The 26,860-nt window shown below is 39.7% G+C and overlaps 1 protein-coding gene across 6 annotated transcripts in view; it reads left to right on the forward strand.

Moving 5' to 3' along the window:
* The window catches only part of PTAC14 (plastid transcriptionally active 14), a 358,101-nt gene that overhangs the window by 112,121 nt on the left and 219,120 nt on the right, over positions 1–26,860 (forward strand). For all 6 annotated transcript variants that reach the window (XM_089828749.1, XM_089828750.1, XM_089828745.1 and 3 more), the window contains 2 exons: positions 6,832–6,921; positions 7,074–7,224. In XM_089828749.1, the coding sequence (XP_089684875.1) occupies positions 6,832–6,921; positions 7,074–7,224 (241 nt within the window). The remainder of the gene's footprint in view (positions 1–6,831; positions 6,922–7,073; positions 7,225–26,860) is intronic.

Genomic DNA, 26,860 nt, shown 5'->3' on the forward strand with positions numbered 1-26,860 from the left:
AAGCACAGCTGCCAGGATACAAAGTGTTGGTGTCGGGATACAAAGCATTGGTGTCGAGATACAAAGCATTGGTGCCAGAGTACAAAGCGTTGGTGTCGGGATACAAAGCGTTGGTGCCGAAGTACAAAGCATTGGTACCAAAATACAAAGTGTTGGTGCCAGAATATAGAACATCGGTGTTACAGTACCAAATAGCGCCCCTATACAACACCCAATAGTAATGGCAGGACCAAAGGAGAAGTTGCCTAAATTTGATGGTGATGGAGTAGCCGATTCGATCCGACATTGTAAAACATGCAAAATGATCTGGAGAGCGAATGGCATAATAGATACAAACAAATGGGTCTAGCAGTTTCCGGTCACCTAATGGGGTGTTGCAATTGATTGGTTCGACAATGCAGATCCCCATAAATTAACCACTTGGGACAACCTTAAGGAGTTTATTGCCGAATTTCAACTGCTCCACGACGACAATGAAATCGTAGTCGAGATATACAACACAAAATAAGGGAAAAATGAAACAGTCCGAGTCTATGCTAGGAAGTTGAAGGACTTGATCAACAAAATGGAGAATAAGCCAGCTGATGGGTTACATAAAAGATGGTTCATTGAAGGCCTACACCCGAAGTTGCGAAAGAAGATGAAGATTGTACCGCCATTGTCATACACTGAAGCATACAATCGAGCAATGAACTTGGAAAGTGAGAAGAAGACGGAAAAGAAGAAGAGTAGGTCGTCTGATTCAGATGACGCATCTTCAGAGGAGGAGAGCAGCGATTATGAAAAGGAAAGCAAGAAGGTCCGTGCCCTCCAAAACGATATGATTCAGATGATGAGAGAATTCAAGAACATGCACAAGGAGACCAAAGGAAACGAGCAATGGTGCACCGAGTGCAAGAAAGAAGGCCATACGAAGGGATCCTGCTCGAAAGACCAATTTTGCAAGAATTGCCAGATCATGGGACATTCGACAAAGGAATGCCCTTTCAACCTGAAAACAAGAGCACTGCAGCAAGTGTTCCCAACACAGGAGGCATCCGCGTCAGGAGGGAGCGGGAACATTAGTATGGAGGGTGCCACGTCGGGAGGATATAGAAATAATAGATGTGGGTAGAACAACAACAATGAGAACAATAACAATAACAATAGTAGCCGGAGTCGAATTTAGTACGATGCAAACAACCGACCCATAGTTCAATGCCGCGCATGTAATTTGTAGGGCCACTTTGCCTGTGACTGTACAATGGCAAGCACACTGAAATTATTATGTAGGTGGTGCAGACTTGGCGACCATGAAGATGCTAAGTGCCTGAAGTTGGGAGTAAATTTGATCACCGTAGGGACAGACGAAGAGGAGGTTCTAGCCATCACATGGAAGCAAGCAAAAGTATACTCTGACCTGACAGAAGAAAAGAAGAGACTGGAGGAAGCGAGGGCAGAGATCCAGAAAGCAACGCAGGTAGAAAAAGCACACCTAAAGGACACTACTGGTACCTTCGCACGAAACTGCGTAGAATAGAATATTGTACGGCAAATATTACAAATCGAGGTACCTATCAAAAAAAATGATCTGCTGCTTACTATGCCTCAACTTCATATGACACTCACGAACATAGCTCCAACTGCTAAGTTACGAGCAGAGAAAGGAAGGGAGAAAGAAGGTGGCGCAAGTACAAAAGATCCAATGTTGTTAGCCCTCTCATCCGGATGCCATTTGGCAGTTGTTGAAATGGGAATTCTTGGGACTGTGTTGACGGACACGATTGTGGACGGAGGGTCTGGTGTCAATGTGTTACCAGAAGATACCTAGAAAAGGTTGGGACAACCGACATTATGGCCACCTACATTCCAGCTGCTAACGACTGATCAACATGGAATCAAACCATTAGGAGTCCTAACAGCAGAACCAGTAACGATTGGAACACAACCATTCTTGCTTGACTTCATCGTAATCCCGCTGAAGAGGAAAGGATACGATACCATTCTGGGCCGGGGGTGGTTGATACAAGCCAGAGTTAAATACGACTGGAAGAAAAACACTTTATCACTTGAGAGCAAAGGGCGAAAATTTGTCATTGATTTACACACCCAAATGGTGGGGGAAGAAGCTCTATCATTAGATTCTAAAGAAGAAGATGAAGGGAGGCAGCGTATGGAACTAGATCAGGAGGGAGTCCTGCAGTTGGAAGGAGGATCAACGGATGACGATTTGGATTTTGTCAACGGTCTTTACCACTGGTAGATAAAGGACTACGAACTCTTTCTGAGTTGTAATATATTAAGGGTGGATGAAGGTGAGAAAGAAGAGGAAAATGAATGTCCGAAAGAATACAGAGAAGTAGAAGAAGGAAAGGCGGTTATGGTTGAAGCTAAGGGGAAGAACATACAGTACGAACCCAAAAAAAGGAAAGATCCCACCGTATGACTGCGCAGAAAGAAAATGTTCTATTGAACCACGGATATAACAGAAAGGTGTCGGCAACACAGAAGACACATCATATGGTCTACACAAGAAACAAAGAGGAAGGGTTTAATAAAAGTTGCAGCAGTACGGAGTGGAGGTATTATTGACAGCAAGAAGGGGCAGCTGACGGAGTCCATGGTACTGAGCTTTGGGAACAAACTGGGCAATATAGAAAACCAGATGGAGAGATTGTGTACTTTAAATAAACTTGATGAGTGACAATTGCAGGCACAAGGGGCCACGGAGGTGACACAGAACAGATGCAAAGCATGGCATGATAGACATTTGAAATTGAACAAGTTCCAACTGTGATAGTTGGTGTTGAAGTATGACAGACGGAACGGGATCAAACTAGGCAAGTTTTAAGTAAAATGGGTCGAGCCGTACCAAATTCGGGAAGTGGGTGATAATGGAGCAATAAAACTATAGACGCTAGACGGAAAGGAAGTGGTCGACACAATGCATAGGTTGAAACTGAATGTCTACTATGAAAGAAATAACGCACCTCCGTGGACGAACAATTGAGAAAATAATGACTGTAAGTATTGTATATATGTAAATATTTTACATATGTAAGATTAGAAAGAACAGTAAAAAAAAAAAAAAATGGAAAAGAAAAAGCACCGTACGGCCAAGTGACTGTGTAACATTATGGGTAGGAAATGAGCACCGTACAGTGTTCTTAAGTAAGCACCGTACGACTTAATAGTTGCATTGAACACATTGAACACTGTCGTCGGTAGAAATTGTGTATCAGCCGACGGGTCCCTTCGGAAAGGAAATTGTGTATCAGTTGACGGGTCCCTTCGGAAAAGTTTTTGTTATGTAGCAACATGTTGTATGTGGCCGACGGACTCTTTCGGGAAAGTTCTTCGGAAAGTATTTATAACCCCTTCGGGAAGCATTGTAGTCATCTTATCATTCAAGCATAATGTACTGTTTGGCATATGCGAATAATAATAAGTAGTTCTGCTATTCATATCTATTGTCTGTGCGTTGATTTTTTTACCTGTACGGTAAACAAACACCGTACGACAAGTATGTACCGTACGACATTTTGAAACCATAGTACGACATTTTACAAAATAAACATGGACTGTATGGCATCCCTAGATGAAGCACTGTACGGTATGATTACTTCATTCGAGCACCCTCGTCGTATGGCCCTCCAGAATGCAATGCCTTACGGCTCTCCAGAAACTACTTCAGCGTATGGTGTTTGAAGGAATGGAGGCGTATAGTGATTGAGTTTTTTTAAAGACATAATGTATGAAAGCTAAGGCACAATTTCCGTACGGTGGAATATATAATCGGTAGGGGCATTTTTATGGTTGTACGGATAGGGAGTTTGAAGGCAAGCCAAATACGAATCAAGTTGTAAAACCATAGCAGGGAGTTTAGCGTCTGGTAAGTCTAGTTGTGAGGACATTGGACTCTAAATCTAGTAGATGCCAACATCCATACAGTTGGAGCAATAACGTTAATTGGTATGGACATGAGTATAATGCAATTCCAATGCACTTAGGGCACAAGTTATTAAGGGTTGGCAATACAAGCATGGTGTTTTCAGGTCTAGTGGATTAAGAATGCATAGACTAGAAGTTGTAAATTGATGCAATTAGGAAGGCAAGTAGAGGAGCGCAGCCGCATAGCGTCCAGCAACAGATACAGAAGAAGGGTGGTAGGAGGTTTTCTAAAAAAAGAAAAAAGAAAAAAACGACGACAAATAAAAAATGTTCAGAATGAGTAATGCATGATGCCAAAGGGAAGAGAAATACATAATCAAGCAGAAAACATAAGCGGTTGTTAGAAAGAGTATTGGATCCGATGCCCCCTAGACCCCCAGTCGGTGCGGTTATCAGTCGTGGAAAGTGTGACCAATTGATGAGACTTGGAGCTGTTGTAGGCATAGTGTGCCAGGGGTGGAGGATCAGAGTGCAACAGCAGCAGCAGAGAAAGTAGATGAAGGGGTGCAGGTGTCGGACCCTCTACCAGTAGCGGAGGAGAAGGATAAGGATGTTCATTCTTGCTTTGCTGTCATCACAGAGCGAAGCAAGTCCTTGGCAGAGTTGGTGCTTACAGAGAGAAGACGGGCAGAGGTTGGGCAGGAAGCTCGGGAGACGATCGAGAAGGCTCGGGAGGAGATGGCCGACCAACTTGCCACCCAGCAGATTGCATGGAAAGTAGAGCGGATAGCCTTGTTAGCGCAACTCGAGGAAAGTTCACGAGGGAGGCAGTAGGTAGAACAACAATTAGCAGTAGCGGAATAGCGGTTAGCAGCAACACTACAGGAGAAGGACTCAGCGAAGAAGGCTCATGATCAGAAAGAAGCCGAGTGCCAGGAGGTTGCGTTGATGTTGAAAGAAGTAGTGGAGGAGAACTCTCAGATTAGAGCTGATTTGAAGGTCCGGATGGAACAAGTGTATTGGCTTTGACGTAGCCGGTCTTCACAGTCTGAGACACAGCCTTCTGGTTCATGATGTCTATGTCTATGTTGTTTTTATGAATAAATGTAGTTAGTTGTTTGTTTGAGTTTTGTTGTGTGGTCGTCCGGAGATGACCTTTCTTTTTGGGGGGGATGATGTCGTCGGTAAATACTATGTAGCCAACAAGGTATGTGTCAGGATGTATGTCATTGGTATCGGGAAGGTTCTCGTCAATATTGGGAAGGTTCTTATTATGTAGCCAACATGTTGTATGTGGCCGATGGACTCTTTCGGGAAGGTTCCTTGGGATGTATATATACACCCTCCGGGTAATTATTGTAAGGAGAAGAATCATCACAAGCATAGTGTAATATCCTTGGCATATGCGAATAATACAAGGAGTTATGCTGTTCTGTTCTATTGTCTGTATGCATTGATCTCTTTACCTAGTACGGTAAACACTCCTTACGATGTACAGAGGTGATGGAAACATACACTAGATTGGGGAAAATGAAGACCAGACTTCTTACTGTTGATGTTTGGTGATGCAGAGCATCCTACAAACCAAACAAACAATAGGATCCTTTCTGATCCTTTCATCATCAATTCAATAATTTCATTATATAGAGGCATCTTACGAGGTAAAACACAATATGTTTTAATACAAAAACATCAACCCTTCTCATTTGCATATCCTGATTTTTATATTTGATTCCATTGTTCATATCTTTTGTTCTAAACGTCTTCTTGAAAAATCCTCCGGTGAAATTGTTTCCAATTAGACCTATTAAAACATATCCAAATCTCAGTGCAATCCAATACACCAATTACAAATTATGCTGTCTGCACCAAGACCCATTTTTTCTGCTATAAACTAGAAGTAGAACATGTAACCTTGCCTAGGGCATCTAATATCTTTCACAAATTTTTTTCAAATGAAACAAAACCAATTCCAAATTATCCCTTTGTGAGTCTACTTTTCAAATTTGTAAGCCAATAATTTTTCCAATAAATAAATCATTATATAAGTACAAATCTTTGCCTGCAACACCATTGAAGGCATTTAAAAACCAGTTTTCACTTAAATGTTCATACCTTTCACAAATCTGCATAAAAAAACATCTCAAACAAAAAGGAAATGGAAGGTAATTCACATATCTTTCCAGTTAATCCATTTAGAGTTCTTTAACCATCCATATGTGTCCATACCAAATGTTGCAATATGACTGTTTGCAAGAGTTCTCAAATCCGAAAACAGTAACTTTCACTAAAATGATCTTAACTTCCTCTAAATTAAATGAAATTACTCCAAACCAAAGAGAGAAGAAAGGTAATTCATAACACTATCAAAATATACAGATTATACAGGGTTTCCAGGCTGTACATGGCCATACAAGACCTGGAACCAACACAAAAACTGAAAGACAAATCAAAATAATAATTTAGAATCACTCCAAATTTGTTTCAAATGTAACTCTTTCCTTCCATTATTGTTTGGTTCGACCATACATCAGTTTTTATAGACTCATTGGTGGTTTACAACTTACCAACCGACATTTGAACCAACTTCTTACATTCTTTTAACCCTTTTTGCACTTTTTACAATATTAAAACTTTAAAGTTTTGCAATTTCTTGACAACTTTACATTTAGTACCTTTAGGCATTACCATTGATTCCATTACATGGAATATCACATAAAAACATATGGAATTACATTAAATAATTAGAATATTTATGTTTTAAGATGAAGCATACACTTCTCTTTTAATACTATTATTTCACTTGTTTACAATATAAAGCTGTTGTGGAATAATATTTCAATTGCGCATAGAGATTTGAAAAATTAGATCCTTATTTATTCAAAAGTTTCTTGCATTCTTAAGTGGGTAGAAAGTGTTAAAGTTTGAAGTCTATAAACTCAGGCAGAACTTGATTCTCAGGAGGAACTTGTTGAACTGCAAGACCAAAATCTGGCTAGCACTATTAAACATCAACAAGAACGCGTGAGAAGTTTCTGGAAGAAAAACTGGGTATAAGCTCCAAGCTTAAAACATATTCTCTACTAGTAATTTATGTTTGATAGGAATATAGTTATTTACATATAAGTGATTACTTTTGGTCACTGTTATTTGAAATTTACCCTTGTGTCCTTTCAATAATTTAGTTCTTTCCACTTTATTAGCATGCAGATGTTCCATGGAAATTGAAACGCCTGGCTCCTGATCCTGAAAGATTTCTTTGGGCAGTAAGTATTGCTCAATCGCGTTGCATTAATATGACCATGATAATTGGTGCTAAAAAGCAGGAGGCCAACATGCTAATTCCATATGCTGGTATATTCACGGCCTTGACATTCTTGGCATTGTTTCATATAGACTGTTTTTCTGAAAATTTTGATGAATTGTAAATATGATCATTTCTTAGCTTGAATGTCTCCAGGATGGATAGTGCCAACCTTTAGGAAACAATTCATTGTAACATTGTAATGAACCTTATTTAGAATAAAAAAAAATAAAGATGTAAAAGAACTCGGCAGGATCTAAGTTCTCTTGTAGTATATTTATTTTTGAGATCATATCTTAACATTAATGTCCTCATCAAATTAAGTATTTAACTCAAGATGCAAATCTGAATCCATTCAACACAACTAATTGTTGTGACTTCCTAGAAAGTAAGCTCTTGGATTTAGGACTTTGGATGATGTTTTGACTTGAAATATGTTTACCATTAAATTAATTGTGGAAATTCTAGCTAAGTGGTAGGTGAGAGTCTGATCATGAAATTATGTGTGACAGGTTTGAAATCTAAGCATTCAATTATATTATTGCATAAACATGTGTAATGTGATCTTCAGATTCTATTCTGGTTCAAATTCAAGGTTTTAATCATATTAGTTTATGAGAAAAGGTGTCATGATCTTTCTTTGGTTGCAATATAGGTTTTAGGGACAAAATCAATGCCAAACTAAGTTGAAAGGGGGTTTACAGTTCTATAGTGGTCATTAACGGAGGGGTGTGATTGCACTATTTCTCTTATTTTATTTTGTTTATACTGTGAAAGAGTTGTATACTTATTTGTGTTCTTGATTATGAGTGTTGTTATTTTTGTTGATGCTCAAATCGTTTGTTATAGGTTAAAAAATATCATGTGGATTAATAAATAAAATATTAACTGTATGTTTGTTGAGTTGAAATAAACAACTGGTTTATTTGTTTCCTCTAGAATATGATTTGTGAATCCTATAAATATTTTCATTTGATTGAATAACAACATATGCATTATTTTGTGTGCTCTATAATTCAATAATCACCCTGATCTTGTTGGGACACAAATGCTCAAAAGATGATGAACTTTTGTGAAGTGATTTAAATTGATTAAATATCACATAATATTCCACTGTGAGATATTACAAAATTAAATGCATAGCTGTTAGGATATCAATTGTTGTGTCTAGCTTTTGCAAGATCCTAGTGGAAGATGTGTTCATGATGCTATGCTCGTGTTAGCAGATGCTAGAGATCATTTTGTAAAGGTCGCTAAGGTGTAACATGTGATATGTTCACTGTCAGTCGACTCTTGTAGTGGGAATTATTTTGGAAGTTGTAAAGTGTATTGTAGTGCGTGGAACTTTATTGTTATATCTTAATGAGGTCTTATGTAATTAATTGTACATTGGGGAAGCTCACAAGGATGACTAAATTAGTTGTTTGGACAAGGTATAAAGGAAAGATTGTTTCTTTGGTTAGTTGTATCACATTGTGTTGTATTGATGCCGATGTGTTTTGAGGATACAAATTTGATCAGAGCATAGTAGAGGATTATGTTGATGTTGGTTTAAGAACTCTAAAGGAATTGTATTGGAAATTGAGTTGTACGTTTGGTTAGTTCACTACTTGGATTTGTTATACTAATGATCTATTTGTATAACAGTCCTGAAGCAATTTGGACAATGGGTTCAGTTGTCTTGCCTATTGCTCCTAACAGGGCTAGAATCTTCCAGTGTAACACAAGGACTTGCACCCTTTCCCAAACCTCAAAGTACTCGTCCTCAAGACGTCCCCACACTGGGTACTTGTGCACCCACGTACCCCCACCTTGCCATGCTGCAACCATGCTGCCGTTGGAATGGGTACTCGAGTTCCTATTTGAGTTTTGATTTTTGATTGTTAGTATTGGGTATGTAATATGTTACTATGTTGAATGTTTAATCATTCTAGCTCATGTTGCAATTTTGCTATGTTCAAGTACTTTAATTTCGTATGTTATACTGAAACACCATTTCATAACAAGCATTTTAAGTTCTATATGTATACTATACAACACCCCACCCTGCCCCTCCCTGTCTCGTCCTCTCCTTGATGTCGTTCCCCTGCTATCTTGAAAATGAGGCCCATTTTGCTCCGGTCCCCGAAATGTGTCCTCCTGTGCCAACATACCCTAGTGCTGGGGTTACATTGGAATCTTTTGACAAGGATTCAAAGTCTCCTAATAGAGACTAAATGTACTTATTGTAATGTATTTGGCTCCTAACAGAGTCACATCCTTCCACAAGGAACTTTTATATTAGTACATTATATTGTGGGTTCCATCCCCACCAGGGTTTTCCTTTTGATCAAGGGTATCCCTAGTTAACAAATCATTGTGTTATTGTGTATGTTCTATCTCATGGCATTGTTCACATTATTGATAGTTGATATTTGATTTAATAAGTTGGGTTTAAGTTATAGTTAGCATACAATTGATTCACCCCTCTTCTCCCCCTCTCAGTTGTATTGGTGGACTTTACTTCCTAACACGTCCAACAAGAGACCACAAACATACCTAAGGGTCTAAAATGATTACAACAGGCCTAGAATTAGTAGTAGGAGCACCAAATGGTGTTTGTGGAAAGAACAAAACAAGAAAACAAAAAGATAGAGCAAAGAAAACTTAAGTAATCCTCAAAGGCAAGAAGTAGCCCAAAATTGAAGTATACAGCTCATGGCAGAGGAAGGCTCTAGATTGTCTCAAGGTACCATTGGAGGTAGGGTGGTGCTATGAAGTGTACTCTTTGGGAGATCTCATGGATCTGGTGTGGCCCGAAGAAGAAGAAAGGTTGAGTGACCTCTTCGTCCCCTAGGCAGGGGATCCAAGAGTGAAGGAGGAGGTGATGAGTTGGTTTGAAGTTTGTCTTAGCGGGAACAAAAGCTCAAAAGCGTGATACCAGAGCTAGATAACCTCTTGGAGATAAAGTGCAAGAGACCATTGATCAATATATTTGAAGAATGAAGATAGGCTCCTACACTTTCTGAACAAGTAATAAAACTTCCCCCCCGATCTCATAGTAGATAGCTCAATGGAAAACAAAATGCGTTTCGAACTCCACCTCCCCAAGAGGGTAGAGGCGACAAATCTTGTCCTCTCTATCGATTTGATGGTCAGTTTGAATATGTAGACAATGGGAGCCCACCCTAAAGGATCCCAAGGAAATGCAGAGGGCATGAGTCCAACGAGGAGTAAGGTACTTAGGGTATACAATGATCCCGTCTTGGATATCCATTTAGTGCTCAACATAGAAGTTGTAAAGTCCTTGTTTTCGTCAGTTCTATGCAGTTGATGTTGTTTGCTCATCATAGTGACCCTCGTGAGCTAACAGGGTGTTTTGGGGGTCCTAGCTGTAGATTTACTATTTTTATTAGGTCTGTTTTTGGCAGTTGCTATTTTTGGCAGAGCAATGGGTGGTTTTGGCAGTTGGTCATTACTTGCAGTAAATTAAGTTAATAATTGCATGAGCTCTTATTTATTCATTAATTAGTGAGTTGCATTATTATAATAATGTTTATATTATTATAGTAATGACATTAAGTGATGTTTCTAAAAAATGTGTTGGAAAGTTTCTAGTGTTGAGTTCTTTTGGGAAACTTCCACAATTTTTGAAGAGTATTTTATGAAACTTTGGGCCAACGAAAGAGTATAAATGTGAGCTCATTTCATGGGGAAAAGGATGCTTGAATATTAATTTGCTTTTGTTGCCTTTGTGGCTTTTTTTGAGGTTCTGATTTTCAAATCCCTTGCTAAGGTATAAGGGTTTGATTTGGGGTTTTTGCTCCATTGCTGAAGTAAAGTGGAGAATTTCTCTGATAGTCGTGCGCAAATTATTGCTGAGGTATAGTAGTTTGTCTCAACTTCTCATTTGTAGCTACTGTATTGAGAAGTGAATTAGTGTTGGTGTTAATTCTTGTTTTTGAGATTGAGTTGTGAGGATTGGAGGAGTTACTGTCTTTGTATGCCCTGCGATTATCATTTGGGAGATCAAATTGCACAGAAGTGGTTTCAATACTCAGATAAAGGGCATTGTTTGGGCTTTTAGGAAGCCCGTGACTAGAATTGCAAGTTTGCAATTTGTATGCAAGGCTGTAATTTATCATCTAAAGCCTACAATCATCTTTTGGCAAGATTTGTGGACATCACATTTGCATCTGGAGGCTGCCTATGCAGATTAAGAGGCTGCCTGTGTGGACCTCTGCTGGAAGTGTTTTACCCTGCAACACATAATCATCTACTGGCACATGTTGGACACCATTGTTTGAGAGTTTCTCCTAATATTTTCAGATGTCCAGGAGGCCATTGGGCTGACTGCTGGTGTGAGATTTAAGTTGCAAACTGGGCATTCAAATTGCAGTTTGGAAGCTCGATTTCCTAGCTGTTGGGATCGTTTTCATATGCGTAGACTTGGGCACCAGCATTGGTATTATTGACTGCTGCAAGGGTCATATTTGGGACAAAGGTTAGAATCACTAGTTGATTGCGGGATTAATATTGTTTGCCCACTCTCTAGTTATTTAATAAATGATTATCCATTAGAGTTCTTGTGAATGCAAGTTCATAGTGTAGAATAATATTCAATATTCATCTATGCAAAATTTAAAAATCAAATTGATCTTAAAGTTGGTAAGCATTTCCTTGCATTCTGTACTTTGGTATTTGGATTTTAGAATATCATTTATTCAGCGATAACTGTGAATGTTTGCCGAGTATTTGATGAAATACCAAACTGATTGATTAGTGTGATAAATTAGTGAAGTCAAAGTGTTTAAGTTATAGCCAGGTCAGGGTTTTCTACAGTGGTATTAGAGTGGTTTCCTACTAGCCTGTAGGAATTGGGCTCATTTATTATCGGTGCTGACTTTGGAAAATTTTCAAATTGATGATTTGGTTATCGACATTATGGATGGTGATAGAAGATTCGTTCTAGGTAGATATTATACGCATAGAGGGCGTACTTAACATAGGGATGCAATGGTAATGGGGGTGTGTGCGATGATATATCTACAACTACTTCTGTAATAAATGAGCCGTCTAGTGAGGCACTTAGCAGTAGTACCTTAGATGTTCAGGTGTGTGCTGTTGATAGTACGCATGTTAGTAGTTTTGAGGTTTACAATGATCACTCACATAAGTGGAGCTGGGCTCAATTTACACCATCTACAGATTCAATTTAGTTTCCTATAGTGGCAGCTGGCAGTGTTTCTATATTTGCCGATTCTGAAGAGGATGTGGCCGATGTGGATACAATGGAGGTGAGTGCATTTGTTGAGAGCAACAGAGAACCACATACTGGAGCTAGTTCTCCTATGGCTTTATCTTTTATAGGGGTTACCAAAGATGCTTAGGATTTTAGCGAGGTATATTTCTGGAGAGTCTGTACTACTTCAAATTTGTGCAAGATTTGTATGTTGTGCAGAGATTGTTTGTACTTACGTTCGATGATTGGTGAAATGATTGTGTTTCTGTAGAGGACATACTGGGACCTTCTATGGATTTGACCACAGGTGAGACTTTGGCATCAATATCATTGACACCAGTGTTTGGTGCTATATTGCAAGTCATGTTATTGGTTTGATGTTGGTATTAGCATTCAGTTGGTTCAGCGAGGATAGGGACATCACCTTGCTTCTTATGGGATCTTGGCGGAAGTTTTTGTATGTGTCAGATTGCTTGAGGGCAAGCAATCTCGGGGAGGAGGATTGTAATGTCCTTGTTTTTTGCAGTTTTATGCAGTTGATGGAGTTAACTCATTATAGCGACCTTCGTGAGTTGACATGGTGTTTTGGGGGTTCCAGTTGTAGATTGACTATTTTTAGTAGTTGCTATTTTTGGTAGAGCAGTGGGTGACTTTGGCAGTTGGTTGTCACCTATAGTAAATTAAGTTAATAATTGTATGAGCTCTTATTTATTCATTAAGTTGCATTATTATAATAATGTTTATATTATTATAATAATGACATTAAGTGATATTTCTAAAAAGTGTGTTGGAAAGTTTCTAGTGTTGAGTTCTTTTGGGAAACTTCCACAATTTCTGAAGTGGAGTTTTTTAGGAAACTTTGGTCCAACGAAAGATTATAAATGAGAGCTCATTTCATGGGGAAAATCATGCTTGAATATTCATTTTCTTTTGTTGACTTTGTGGCTTTTTCTAAGGTTCTGATTTTCATATCCCTTGCTGACGTATAAGGGTTTGATCTGGGGTTTTTGCTCCGTTGCTGAAGTAAAGTGGGGAATTGCTCTAATAGACATGCACAAATTACTGCAGAGGTATAGTAGTTTGTCTCGACTTTTCATCTGTAGTTCCTGTATTGAGAAGTGAATTAGTATTGGTGTTAATTCATATTTCTAAGATTGAGTTGTGACTATTGGAGGAGTTACTATCTTTGTATGCCCTGTGATTCTCATTTGGGAGATCAAATTGCATAGAAGTGGTTTCAATACTCAGGAAAAGGGCATTGTTTGGGCTTTTAGGAAACCTGTGACTAGAATTGCAAGTCTGCAATTTGTATGCGAGGCTGTAATTTATCATCTAAAGCCTGCAACCATCTTTTGGCAAGATTTGTGGACATTACATTTGCATCTGGAGGCTGCCTATGCAGATTAAGGGGCTGCCCGTGTGGACGTCTGCTGGAAGTGTTTTACCTTGCAACACAATCATCTATTGGCACATGTTGGACACCATTGTTTAAGATTTTCTTCTAATATATTCAGATGTTTGGGAGGCCATTGGGCTGACCGCTGGTGTGAGATTTAAGTTGCAAACTGCAGATTGGAGCCTCAATTTCCTAGTTATTGGGATTGTTTTCATATGTGTAGACTTGGGCACCGGCTTTGGTATTATCTACTGCTGCAAGGGTCATATTTGGGATAGAGGTTAGAATCACTGGTTGATCGTGGATTACTACGTTCTTATGAAATTTAAATAAATGATGGAATTTGTTCAGCGCTAGATATATATGTAGGGATTAATATTGTTTGCCTACTCTCTAGTTATTTAATAAATGATTATCCATTAGAGTTCTTGTGGATGCAAGTTCATAGTGCAAAATAATATTCAGTATTCATCTATGTAAACCAAATTGATCTAAAAGTTGGTAAGCATTTCCTTGCATTCTCTAGTTTGGTATTTGGATTTTAGAATATCATTTATTTAGGGATAACTGTGAATGTTTGTCGAGTGTTCATTGAAATACCAAACTCACTGATTAGTGTGATAAATTGGTGATCTCAAAGTGTTTAAGTTATAGCCAGGTTAGGGTTTTATTTGGATTTTAGAATATCATGTATTTAGGGATAATTGTGAATGTTTGTCGAGTGTTCGTTGAAATACCAAACTGACTGATTAGTGTGGTAAATTGGTGAAGTCAAAGTGTTTTAGTTATAGCTAGGTCAGGGTTTTTAATAGAAGTTCATCCTTGGGAGGAGCCCCCCCCCTCGAGGTTCCTCCAAGTCACGGCAATGTACTCTCTGTAGATGTTGGTTCTAATAGGCTCATTCAACTCCTGTCGAGAGGCAGGGAGGTGAACATGGGTATCCAAGGAGAACTGAAAGGGGGGAAGGCAGTCAATCGTGATCCCAATCAAACCAAGAAGAGAAGAGGCTTGGACGAACCAATATCAAGCCTTGCTAGAAGGATCAGACTGTGCAACCACCTCAGAAGAGCAATAGGTCTGGTAAGAATATTTGTGATGACCCTCAAAGGAGTCAGCGAAGCCTTAAAGCCGATGGAGAAACCAAACCAGATCAAAGATAATCCCAAGTGTGAAAGGATGAGCACCAAACTCGACCAAGTTGATACTATAGGGGGGTGGACTGATGACATTTGATGATGCACTGAAGATTAGTTTTTGGACTCTCTCAACCAAAGCCCAATCGGACTACAGGAGAGAGGGCTCCTGAATGATTAAGCCGTAGAGGATAGTCGGTTTGACCAAGGAGTCCAAGAGGGATATCTTGGTCGTAGTATCCTAAAAGTGATGTCTGAAGCATTACCTCTCAAGCTAGCTAGGGAACCAAGTCCCTTATTGACTGGGGGTTGCATGGTAGGTCTCAAGTTGAAACAGGGTTTAGAGAACTTAACCAAGTATAGGAGGGAGTGATCTCAATCTTGTCACCTTGAAAGTAGAAATTGAGGTGTGAGGTCTTCAAGCATTTGAAGACTATCATGTAGGTCTTTCCCAAGTTTAAGTCGACTGCCTCGAATCACAAAAGGATGACAAATCATCAAGAATCGACTGAGGCCTCTCTGCGGAAGAAGCCAAAAGAACCACGTCGTCGACAAAGAGCAAAATGGATATCAAAACTTGGTGTAAGCAACAACCATCACCAAGAAGTGTGAAGTCCTCGAGCAAAGTCTTAAGCACATCGATGTAAATTTTGAAGAGAGTGTGAGAGAGAGGGCACCCCTACTTTACCCCTATGGTGCTTTCAATAGGATCCGAGAAGCCCTACGAAGTCCTAAACTTGTCCACCACACTCTCATAAAGTCTCATGGTAGTTGTCATTAGTCTTTGAGATCCTAATGTCGCTAAGTCTCTAGAAGAGATTTATTAGAGGAATAAAATCAAATGCTTTGCAAAAGTCAACAAAGCAATAATACACTTTCACCGAGCTATGTCGAGCCATTTTGATGATAGCCCACAGAGTGTAAAAATGGTCAATGGTTTGAAAATAAGTACAAAAGCCAACTAACCAACCCCCTAGCCTGATAACCTCGACGATCAAGCTCCTTGGACAAGATAGTATTTAGCATGGTGGCGTAGAGTTTGGTGAAAGTATGCCCTTATCATGATAGTTCCATAGTTGTCAGGGCCTAGAACTAACCCGGTCTTATGTATCGGGTAGAGAATGTATCGCGACCAAGAGTTTGGAAAGCCAATACAAGATAGAGAATAGTCGAAGATAGTCACGTTACCCCAGTGAGGCCAACAAGTTAAAAGACTAGACCTCGGAAAGTAGGAAAGCTCATTTAGGATCACCAAGTCCGAATAATCGTATAATTGTAGTGGATGGCAGCCATATCTAGTTAGGGGTCCCTAGCTATCCTTAGAAATTTGTTGCAAGTCCAATGTGCTCAGATCCGACTCTACTGTATAGATTGAATCTGACCAACAATCTTGGAGGGGGCTTTGATGATCTTTGGTCAGTGCATTAAAGTCCTCTAGAATGATGATGTCACCCATGGTAGAAAAGCTGACAATGTGCTCATCTAGATCCTCAAAAGGAACGCCACTCTTCGGGCTATGAATTGCGTAGGACAAGGAAGCCGTTGGTGAATAGTACAATGTGATGAAGATGTCCCTCCAATGTGATGCTATCTGACCAATGCGGGTCCACATGAATTGGGCAGAGCTGTTGGAGTGAGCTATGAAAGTCACGCTGAAAAGATTGTCTTTGATTAGACAGGCAACCCCACTAAACCACTTAACTTTGTCCCTAAAAGTTGACAACCACAAATAGCCAGAAACACCAGGAAGAGGATGAGCGGGGTTGTCATGAGTATCCATAACAAGAAGAATATCGATAGAACCAAGAGCATTTTGAAAAAAAATTGGGAAGGTTCATAAAGAGCCATTGCCATTCCGGAAGTGGACAAGGAATGAACCACTGCGAGGCTCTACTATGCCGAACTGTCGAGACAGTCACTTGGTCTCGGCAACCAACCTTGATTTTGCTGAAAATGACCCACTTCATGTCGCATCTATCCTCTCCTACAAGGCCTCCAAGCTTGTTTTAGCTCAACAACCTGTGACTTTGTGCACAACAACAAGCCACATCTAGGACATAAAATGTGGCGTGAGCAATTGTGGACTTTGGACACCAAGCTTCAGTTAGAAATGTCAATGCCAGTGCTCAATGTTTCTTGGCTTTGAAATGCAGAGATAAAATCAAATTACAAGCCAATTGAATTTGATGAAAGAAGTATATATTCACCAACTCCCAACTCCATAAACGTCTTCCAGAAAAAATCGTCACAGAAAGGAAGACTCCAAATTTCAGAATGCCAGTTCTTAGATTTTAATCCAAAATACCTCAACTATGGATTAAATGCACAACTTAGAATCAAATCCTCATAGAAAATATCAAGGTAAATATCAATAATGGGTGTAGATCTCACAGCCACCAAATTCGTCATAAGTAAATTGCTTCTCAAGCCATAACAACCACAGTAAGAGCAAGCAACAAAACTTAGTCCAAATCCATTATGCTTCAGGAATGGATTGAAATTCATCAACTTAGAAACCCTCACAAGAGTCAAATAAAAATCAATAAACAATTGGATGCTTTTCTGTCACAAATGGGCTTATATTTATAACACAAATTGGCACTTAACTTCTTCACACCTTTCACTTAAGAAGCCTCATCTTGACAATACTATTTTATAACACTAAATAACATAAAGTGCCTTTATAATAATGAAGCCATATTAATTAATTAATAAACATGAACTCAACTATTAAATAACTCAATCTAATGTAGATGATGAGCAACTGTTAGCGCGACCTATTGCACTTCCAAATATGGCAATTGCCCAAAATAGACTTACTAAAAATAGCAAGTCCATAGCTGATACCCTCAAATTGCACTATCAGCTCACGAGGGTTGCGGTGATGAACTAACCTAGCCAACAGTAGAAACCTACTAAAAATGGGGACATTACAGTTCTTCCTCCCCAAGATTGCTTGTCCTTAAGCAATCCAACAACACATTGAGCTCCAACCACCACCCATATCCCATATGAAGAAGCATGCGATATCTCTGTTAGCACTAAACCAACTGCATACCAATAACATCATCAGGATAAATGACATAATCTGTAACATAGCACCCAATACCTATACTAATGATGTAAAAGCCAAAGTATCACCAGAAGACGACTCGATAGGAGATCTCAACATGCCAACCTTCACTGCATTAACCCAACCATCTTGCCGAAAATCTAACTTAGGCATAGACAATCTCTGCACCTGATATAAGTCTTGAACATGTGGGTCAAATATGAGACTGTAAACACTTATCACTGTATACGCTCTATTGCTACTTTGATCATCCACATCCACATCCACATCCTTAGGCTGTTGTGACAACTGATCCTCAACCTCACCACCACACGACACAGTTCACTGCTCCCTTTGCCCTCAATGCTTAAGTGTGACCTTTAGACAAAGGCCCATTGCATCAAAAGCAAAGTTGTCTCCTTAGGTCCTCTCGAGAAGCATAATCAATCTTCCTAGCTGATTTCCCCTTGTCCTTAATAATTGGTGTGTGCTCCTCATCAGCAGGTGGAGTAGCAGAAGACTTTGAAGCAAAATTGCCTCGAGAAGATGCCTCAAGATCTCTCGCTTTTCATATAGCCTCCTATAAAGTAGATGAGTCCAATGATTTAATCCATCGACAGAGCAACTCATTCAATCCTTGCATGAACATCACTTGCCTCCACTCAGATATATGATAAACCATCATTGAGAGCCTCTGGAACTCAGTAATATAAGCCTCTAGTCCACTAGTCTGCATTAGTCAAGCCAACCCTCTGAAAAATACCTTAGGATCCTTCTTGTCAAATCTTTGTATCAAATGCTCCACAAACTTTGGATAGGAAATGATTTGTTCATGTCGCAAGGAGACTAACCCATGGACACCTATCATGGGCTACTTTGTCAAGATGCAACACTCTAAATGTGATAGTGTCCTCAATCATAGGACACAAAACCAAGTAAGTGTCGAGCTTATGGACTGAAGCTCGAGTTGTCACTCTCCGACTGCCATTGAAGTTCTCCAATGTCATCTTATTGGCCACCTCACATAAATTAGTCTGTCGAGGCCTTTGTCTCGTAGGTACAGGCCTCACTTTGGAATGTTTCGACTTCTATGTCAAGAATCTATCAAAGTTTAAGTGTTTCTTGATTACTTTTGGTAAAGCATCCCACTCTGCAAAGTGTGCTACCACATCATCTACAAAGGTGCAATGGTGACCGCATTTGTCCCAAGTCGCAGGAATGTTGCCCTCTGTCTCTTAATATATGTGCCAATATGAATTGTCCTATCAACTTTGTCAGCTATCCTGACCCGCTCTGCTGCTCTAATCTTGTCACCATCTTTGAACTTGTCATCAACTTAGGACCTATGAAAACTGACAGAAGCATCTCGAGCACCTTGCTCCCTACTTTGATCTCTAGGGCGTGCAATCCACTGCAATGCGTCAAGAACCTATTGCAACACTTCGACAGCATGGTGTTGACCATGCGCAAGATCCCGTAATGTCTCCTGGGACTCTATCCACCTCAAAACCAGTACCAACATCTCTAAAACCTGTATCAGCTGACCCACCCTGACTACGAGGACCTCTGTCGCACATAGTACCAAACTGAATATCCGGTTCTCCATCCCTAGGAGGATAAGTGCGAGACTTGTGGGTATAATGTATACCTGTAATAAACCTCTGAGCCATTGTGCTGAATAATAAATCACTGAACCAAAAATTTACAATCTCAGAATATAACACTGATCACTATAACTCCGAACCCAATTCCCTTCAGGCTGACAAGAAACCGCTTTGATACCATTGTAAAGAGCCTGGCTGGCTCTAACCGGATAATTTGATGAAATAGTACTTTTTTCTTCTTTGGAATTTTGTATTTTTTATGTGTTTGAAATATACTTGCTTTTTTTGAGTTTTCAAATCCTGAAGAACAAGAAATGCCATACACTAATAATGCTAAATGCCAAAATTCAGAATTCTCCTCACAATTGATATTCAACTACGGTTTTAGTAATATCAGAGAATTACAATAATTATCAATAGCAGAGTTTGCTGGCCCTTATTCTTCCCGCAGCTGTCTGAAAACTGTGGTATCTGCTTAAAGAATTCCCCTTAGGCATGTGGATGATGGACACCAATCATAGGCTGTTGTGTCCAGATCAACAACAGGTCTAGCTGCCAATACTGGCACTTTAAAGCATGCAATAAAATGCCTAGATTGGGCGTATAAACAGTGAGCTGGGTAGGGCAACGAAACCCCCAATGTGCACAACAGCAAGCCACATCCAGAACAGAAAATGTGGCGTGAGCAATTGTAGACTTTAGACACCAAACTTCAGTTAGAAATGTCAACGCTATTGCTCAATGTTTCTAGGGTTTGAAATGCAGAGGTAAAATTGAATTTGAGGGCAGTTGTATTTGACGAAAGAAATATAAATTCACCTAGAAATGTCAACGCTAGTGTTCAGTGTTTCTAGACTTTGAAATGCAGAGATAAAATCAAATTTTAGGCCAGTTGTATTTGATGAAAGAAATATAAATTCACCAACTCCCAACTCCATAAATGTCTTCGAGAAAAAACTCATCACAGTAAGGAAGACTCCGAATTTTAGAATGCCAATTCTCAGATTTTAATCCAGAATATCTCAGCTATGAGTTAAGTGCACAACATAGAATCAAAACCTCACAGAAAATATCAAGGCAAATAACAATAATGGATGTAGATCTCATTGTCACCAAATTCCTCAGAAGTAAATTTCTTCTCAAGCCACAATAGCCATAGTATTAGCAAGCAGTAAAACTTAGTCCAAATCCATTATCCTTCAGCAATGGCTCGAAATTCATTAACTCAGAAACCCTCACAAGAGACAATTGAAAAGCATTAAAGAATTGGATCCTTTTCTCTCACAAATGGGCTTGTATTTATAACACAAATTGACACTTAGCTTCTTCTTCACACTGTTCTCTGAAGAAGCTTTATCTCCATAATACCATTTTATAATACTAAATAACATAAAGTGCCTTTATCATAATGAAGCCACATTAATTGATTAATAAAATATGAACCCATCAATTAAATAACTCAACTCAACGCAAATGATGACCAACTGCCAGCACCACCAACTGCATTGTCAAATATGGCAACTGTCCAAAATAGACTTACTAAAAATAGCAAGTCCACAACTGAGACCCTCAGATCTCAGTGTTAGCTCACGAGGGTTGTAATGATGGACCGACCTAGCCAACTGTGGGAACTTGCTAAAAATGGGAATGCTACAATCCTCCCTACCCAAGATTGCTTGTCTTTAAGCAATTTGTCAACACATTGAACTTCCAACCTCCACTCAAATACTATGTGAAGAAACGTGATATCTCGTTCATCACTGAATCAACTGCATACCAATAACATCTTCGGGATCAATAGCATAATCTAAAACAAAGAACATAGTACTTGTACTGATGATGTAAAAGCCAAAGTATCACCAGAAGACAACTCCATAGGAGATCTCAACATGCTACCCTTCATCGCATCAACCCAAGCACAAACTCTACATGCGATATATGTCCTGAACATATGGGTCAAATATGAGACTGTAACACTTATCACCGTATACACTCTACTGCCACTCTAATCATTTCCATCCACATCCTCTAGTTGTTATAATGACTTTGGGTCAACCTTATCATAATAAACCCACATGGCACAGTTCATTGACCCCTTTGGCCTCAATGCGCAACTGTGACCTTTGGAGAAAGGCCCTTTGCATCAAAAGCAATGTTGTCTTCTCCTCAGGTCCTTTCAAGAAACATCATCAATCTTCCCAGCTGATTTCCCCTTGTTCTCAATAACTGGTGGGTCCTCCTCATCAACAGGGAAAGGGGTAGATGACTTTAAAGCAAATTTTCCTCGAGAAGATCTCAAGATCTCTCACTTTAAAGTAGATGGGTCCAATGACTTAACCCATTAATAGAGTGGCTCAACCAATCCTTGCATGAATAAAATCGCTTGCCTCCACTTAATATATCATAAACCATCATTGCGAGCCTCTATAACTCACTAATATAAGCCTCTAAGCTACTCGTTTGTCTCAGCTAAGCCAACTAACTGAAAAATACCTTAGGATCCTTCTATCGATTCTCTCTCTCAATGGCTTCACAAACTTCTGATAGGAACTAATCTGATCAGGTCGCCAAGGATGCTAACCCATGGTACCACTAGTCATGGTCTACTCTGTCAAGATGCAACACTCCAAATTTGATAGTGTCCTCCTCAATTATAGGATGCAACGCTATGTAAATGTCGAGCTTATAAACCCTAGCTTGAGGTGTCACTCTCTCACTACCATCAAAGTGCTCCAATGCCATCCTATTGAGCACCTCACGTAAATCAGTATGTCGAGCCCTTTGTCTCTCGAGTGTAGAACTCACTTTGGAATGTTCCCGTTTCTGCATAAGGAATCTATCAATGTTCAAGTGTGGCTTGATTGTCTATGGTAGAGCATCCCACTTGGCAAAATGTGCTACCATGTCATCTGCAAAAGGTGCAACCGTAGTCTCAGCGTTGACCACATCTGCTTTGAGTCTTAGTAATGTGGGTGTCTATTGTAATGTTCTCGTTATAAAATAAATCATTAATCAAACTATTGTTAATGGGCCGATTGATTTATTATATCTCAGACCCATTTTTGTTTTGATTTTGAAGTTTGTATCGTCGTTGGCTATCTTTGTACACCCTCAGAAAGTTTTCCCCGACGAGTATTTAAGCACGGCTTATAGGTTGTCATGCATTTTGAGATTGTTTCTTTGTACTGCGAATTCTTGTTGGAGTTCTCTGTCATTCGCCATTTCGGAAGTGAAAGATCTTCCCTATTTGCTTTGTTCGGTTTCGGTGGGTTTCAACCCTCACCCTATTCCTTCGCTTGTAACACTTCGCTTGGATTTGGCAAATCGGAGCACTGTCTTTTGGCAATTAATAATTGAAGGTTGTTTGTGTTCGGATCTCTATTCTTGTTTGGTATTGTCTGATGAATTCATAATTAATAGTTTTAAGTGTAGATTAAAAATCATCCTTGTCCGTACCTCCTTCATCTCTCACAACACTCTGCATTACTCACCATATGGCCTCCAAGCTAAGCCGTACCTTCTCTCAACCCACCTTATGACCTCCATATGCTCACCATATGGCCTCCATAGGCTTATCATACGACCTCCATAGGCTCACCATACGGACCCATAGTTCCTACCTACGACTAGCTTGCAATTTATTTTCACCTCACTGTACGACCTTGCATCATCTCTTCCATTGTATACCATTTTTGGTATCCCTAACCACACTGTATGGCTTGCATTGTACGGCCTTTAGCCTGGTCCACACACTTTGACATCGATACAAGCATTCTAGTGGCAACATATCAATTTTTAGGGGAGTTGTAGATTTGGGTCATTATAGTGGTATCAAAGCTTTGATCTTGCCAGCTTGTGGATAATGAATGAGAGTTTATAACTGGAAGAGAAGAACACATTCTGTTGATAGAATGGCTGCCAAACTGAACCCATAGTTGGCGAACTTGTGGCACTACTGAGGGAGCTTGTGAGGAACCAGGCACAAATCAATGATGCTCAACGACTCATGAAAGAAACTCTCAAAAAGTTGGCAGACAATAAAATATCTGGTGAACAAAATGGTTACAATGTGGACTTGGTGTCAGGTAAAGCAAACTCTCATCCAACACACTCTCGACCTTCTATGCCGTCTTTTCCTCCACGAACAGAGGCACCACACAGAGGGAAACAATCGACCTTTGAAGAAATGCAGGAACAATTGAGGGAAGATTGGAAGAATGTGAATTTGGAGGAAGATATATCCTACAAAGGTTACACAGATCTGAGAATGAGATACTTGGTAGGTGAAAACAGAGGATATTTTAATGATGATCTCAGGAGGAAGTTGAGTAAAGTAAAATTGTCTCCACTTGATGGATCCGGATCCATATCTGCGCAAGCGTGGGTGATGAAGGTCAATACTTCCAGCCTAATCCCATGCCAGAAGAAGCAATTAAATTTGCAGCATTGCACTTGGATTGAGTAGCGCATGAATGGTGGCATCATGGTACCATCACACTGGAGCATGATCAAATAAATACTTATGTATAATTCATTGAGAGATTGATAGATTGATTTGATGGTAATGATCCAGAATTCAATTTCAAAGATTTGACATAGCTGAGACAAACTCTATTGGTCGTCCAATACATTGTGGAATATCAGAAACTCTCTCTTTTGGTCACGAACATTTCTGAAAGAAGACGGATAGTGCTCTTCATGGACGGACTGATAGAACCACTGAAAGGTTGGGTAAAGGGGTTCAATCTTGCCACCTTGTCGGAGGCCATTAAAAAGGCACAGAGTATGACATCATCCTTGTGAAGTTTCTCACATTCCGAACCATCAGTGTTTTTGAGGTACAAAGATAATAAAACTCTGCCCAAGAAGCTGTGGTTGGATGAAGCCACCAGACAGGAGCTTTGAAGGAAGAAACTATGTTTCATTTGCAAGAGACCTTGGGAACCTAGCCATAGATGCCTCGGAAAAGGAAAGACCATTACATTGAGGTCGTGTTCGATGATGAGGATGAATAGGAAGAAATACCCTCCGAAGACAACCAACATCACGACGACACCAACATGGTTAGTTTGAACCGTACAGAAAGAATTGCAGCACTGGTACGATGTGCAGAAACTATTGCCCTAGCCGGTAGCCCAAGGTGCACAATATTTCGTGTACGGGGAACCATTCAAGGACAAAGGGTTATGGTTATGCTCAATAGCGGAGCCACTCTAAACTTCATAAACTCATCTTTGGTGAAGCGAAGAGGTCTACCTATGGAAACACACGCAGGATTTTAGGTCAAGGTTGCTTGAGGGTTTCTTCTGCCCTGCACACACCTTGCTCCTCAACTAATTATCAGAATGGCAAATCACACGGTGACCAAGGATTTCTTCATAGTGGACCTTGATGACATGGAGTTTATTTTGGGGGTACAGTAGATGGAGACACTTGATGAATACACCCAGAGTTTCAAATAGATGGATTTCACTTTTGTTGTCATTGGAAAGAAGGTTGTTCTCCGTAGAATGACAAATGAGGGTTCAAAGGAAGTTTCTGTTCATTGGACGGAGGCAATTTTTCGGCATAATGACGTTGCTTGGGCTGCACATTGTTTTGTCTTGGTAGAACCTATAAAAGGGCAATGGACACCTCCCCAGGATGATGATCTCCAAAATATTTTGAGTAAATATGATAAATTTTTTATAGACATTCCTCATGGCATAGCACCTTATCGAGGGTTTGAACATACTATCAAGTTGGAAGTAGGAGCCAAGCCGGTCATAACCACATTGTACCGCCATCCCAAAGAATTCAAAGATGAAATCAAAAAATGATTCAGGAACTGCTAGAGAGAGGATGGGTCCGTCCTAGTTCTAGCCCTTTCGCATCATTAGTGGTATTGGTCAAAAAGGTCAGGACTATGAGCATGTGTGTTGACTATCGTGCGTTGAACAAAAAACAATAAAGAATAGATATCCCATTCCAAGGATAGATGAGTTGTTGGATGAATTTCATGGCACAATCTACTATTCAAAACTAGATCTCCGTTCCAGATGCCATCAGATCTGCATAAGGGAGGAAGATGTGGAAAAGATGACCTTTTGTTGTCACTACGAGCATTATGAGTTCCTGGTCATGCCATTCGGATTAACAAATGCACCTGCTACATTCTAGTCATGCATGAATCACATCTTCAACAAGCAATTGCGTAAGTACTTATTGGTATTTTTTAATGATATTCTTATTTCTAGCAGGACATGTGAGGAGCACCTGAAGCATCTGGATGAAGTCCTAAGGATCATGAAGGAGCAGTCTTTGTTCGCCAAGTAATCCAAGTGTGAATTTGGTATGCCATAAATATTGTACTTGGGGCATGTTGTCAGTAAATATGGAGTTCAAGTTCATTAGGAGAAGATTCAGGCTATCTTTGTTGGCCTCCCCCAAAATCACTCATGGATTTGCGAGGGTTTTTCAAACTGTGCAGTTATTACTAGAGGTTCGTTAGAGGATTCTCTTAGCTCAACGCACCGTTAACGGATTTGACAAGGAAGGGGTCTTTTCGGTGGAATGAAAAGGCACAACTCACTTCTGATAAGCTGAAAGAGGCAATGAGCACTTGTCTTGTACTTGTATTACCTGATTTCACTTTTGATAAGCTGAAAGAAGCAATGAGCACTTGTCCCGTACTTGCATTACTTGATTTCACTCGACTGTTCATTTTGGAGTGCGACACATCTGAAGAAGGCATTGGTGCAGTATTGATGTAAGATAGACAGCCCATAATTTATGAGAGCAAGAAGCTTACGCAAACAAAACGTTTATATTCCATCTACAATAAAGAGATGTTGAGCATCGTACATGCTCTAACCAAGTTTTGGTAGTATCTGACGGGTGCCAAGTTTGTCGTCCGTATGGATCACAATAGTTTGAGATATTTTCTGGAGCAACGACACTTGAACGAGAGGCAACAAAAATGGGTAAGCAAAATTTAGGCTTTTGATTTTGACATTGAATATGTGAAAGGAAAGAACAATGTGGTTGCAGATGCCTTGTCTAGGAAACTCGCCATCTGCTCACTATACCAGATTTCAGCTGACTGGAAGGCATATTTGTTGGTAGAATATTCCAAAAATACATTTTCCTGTGAGCTAATTGATGGCAACACCCAGGATGGTGGGTACAAAGTGGTGGATGACATCATTTACTATAAGAGTCAGATATTTATAGTGCCAGAATCCAAATTGAAGTAGAAAATCTTGAAGGAGGTACACAACTCACCCTTGGTAGGACAACCA

This window comes from Cupressus sempervirens, chromosome 5 (assembly GCF_028749045.1).
Source record: "Cupressus sempervirens isolate cs-2001-9-10 chromosome 5, ASM2874904v1, whole genome shotgun sequence".
NCBI classification, from domain to species: domain Eukaryota; kingdom Viridiplantae; phylum Streptophyta; class Pinopsida; order Cupressales; family Cupressaceae; genus Cupressus; species Cupressus sempervirens.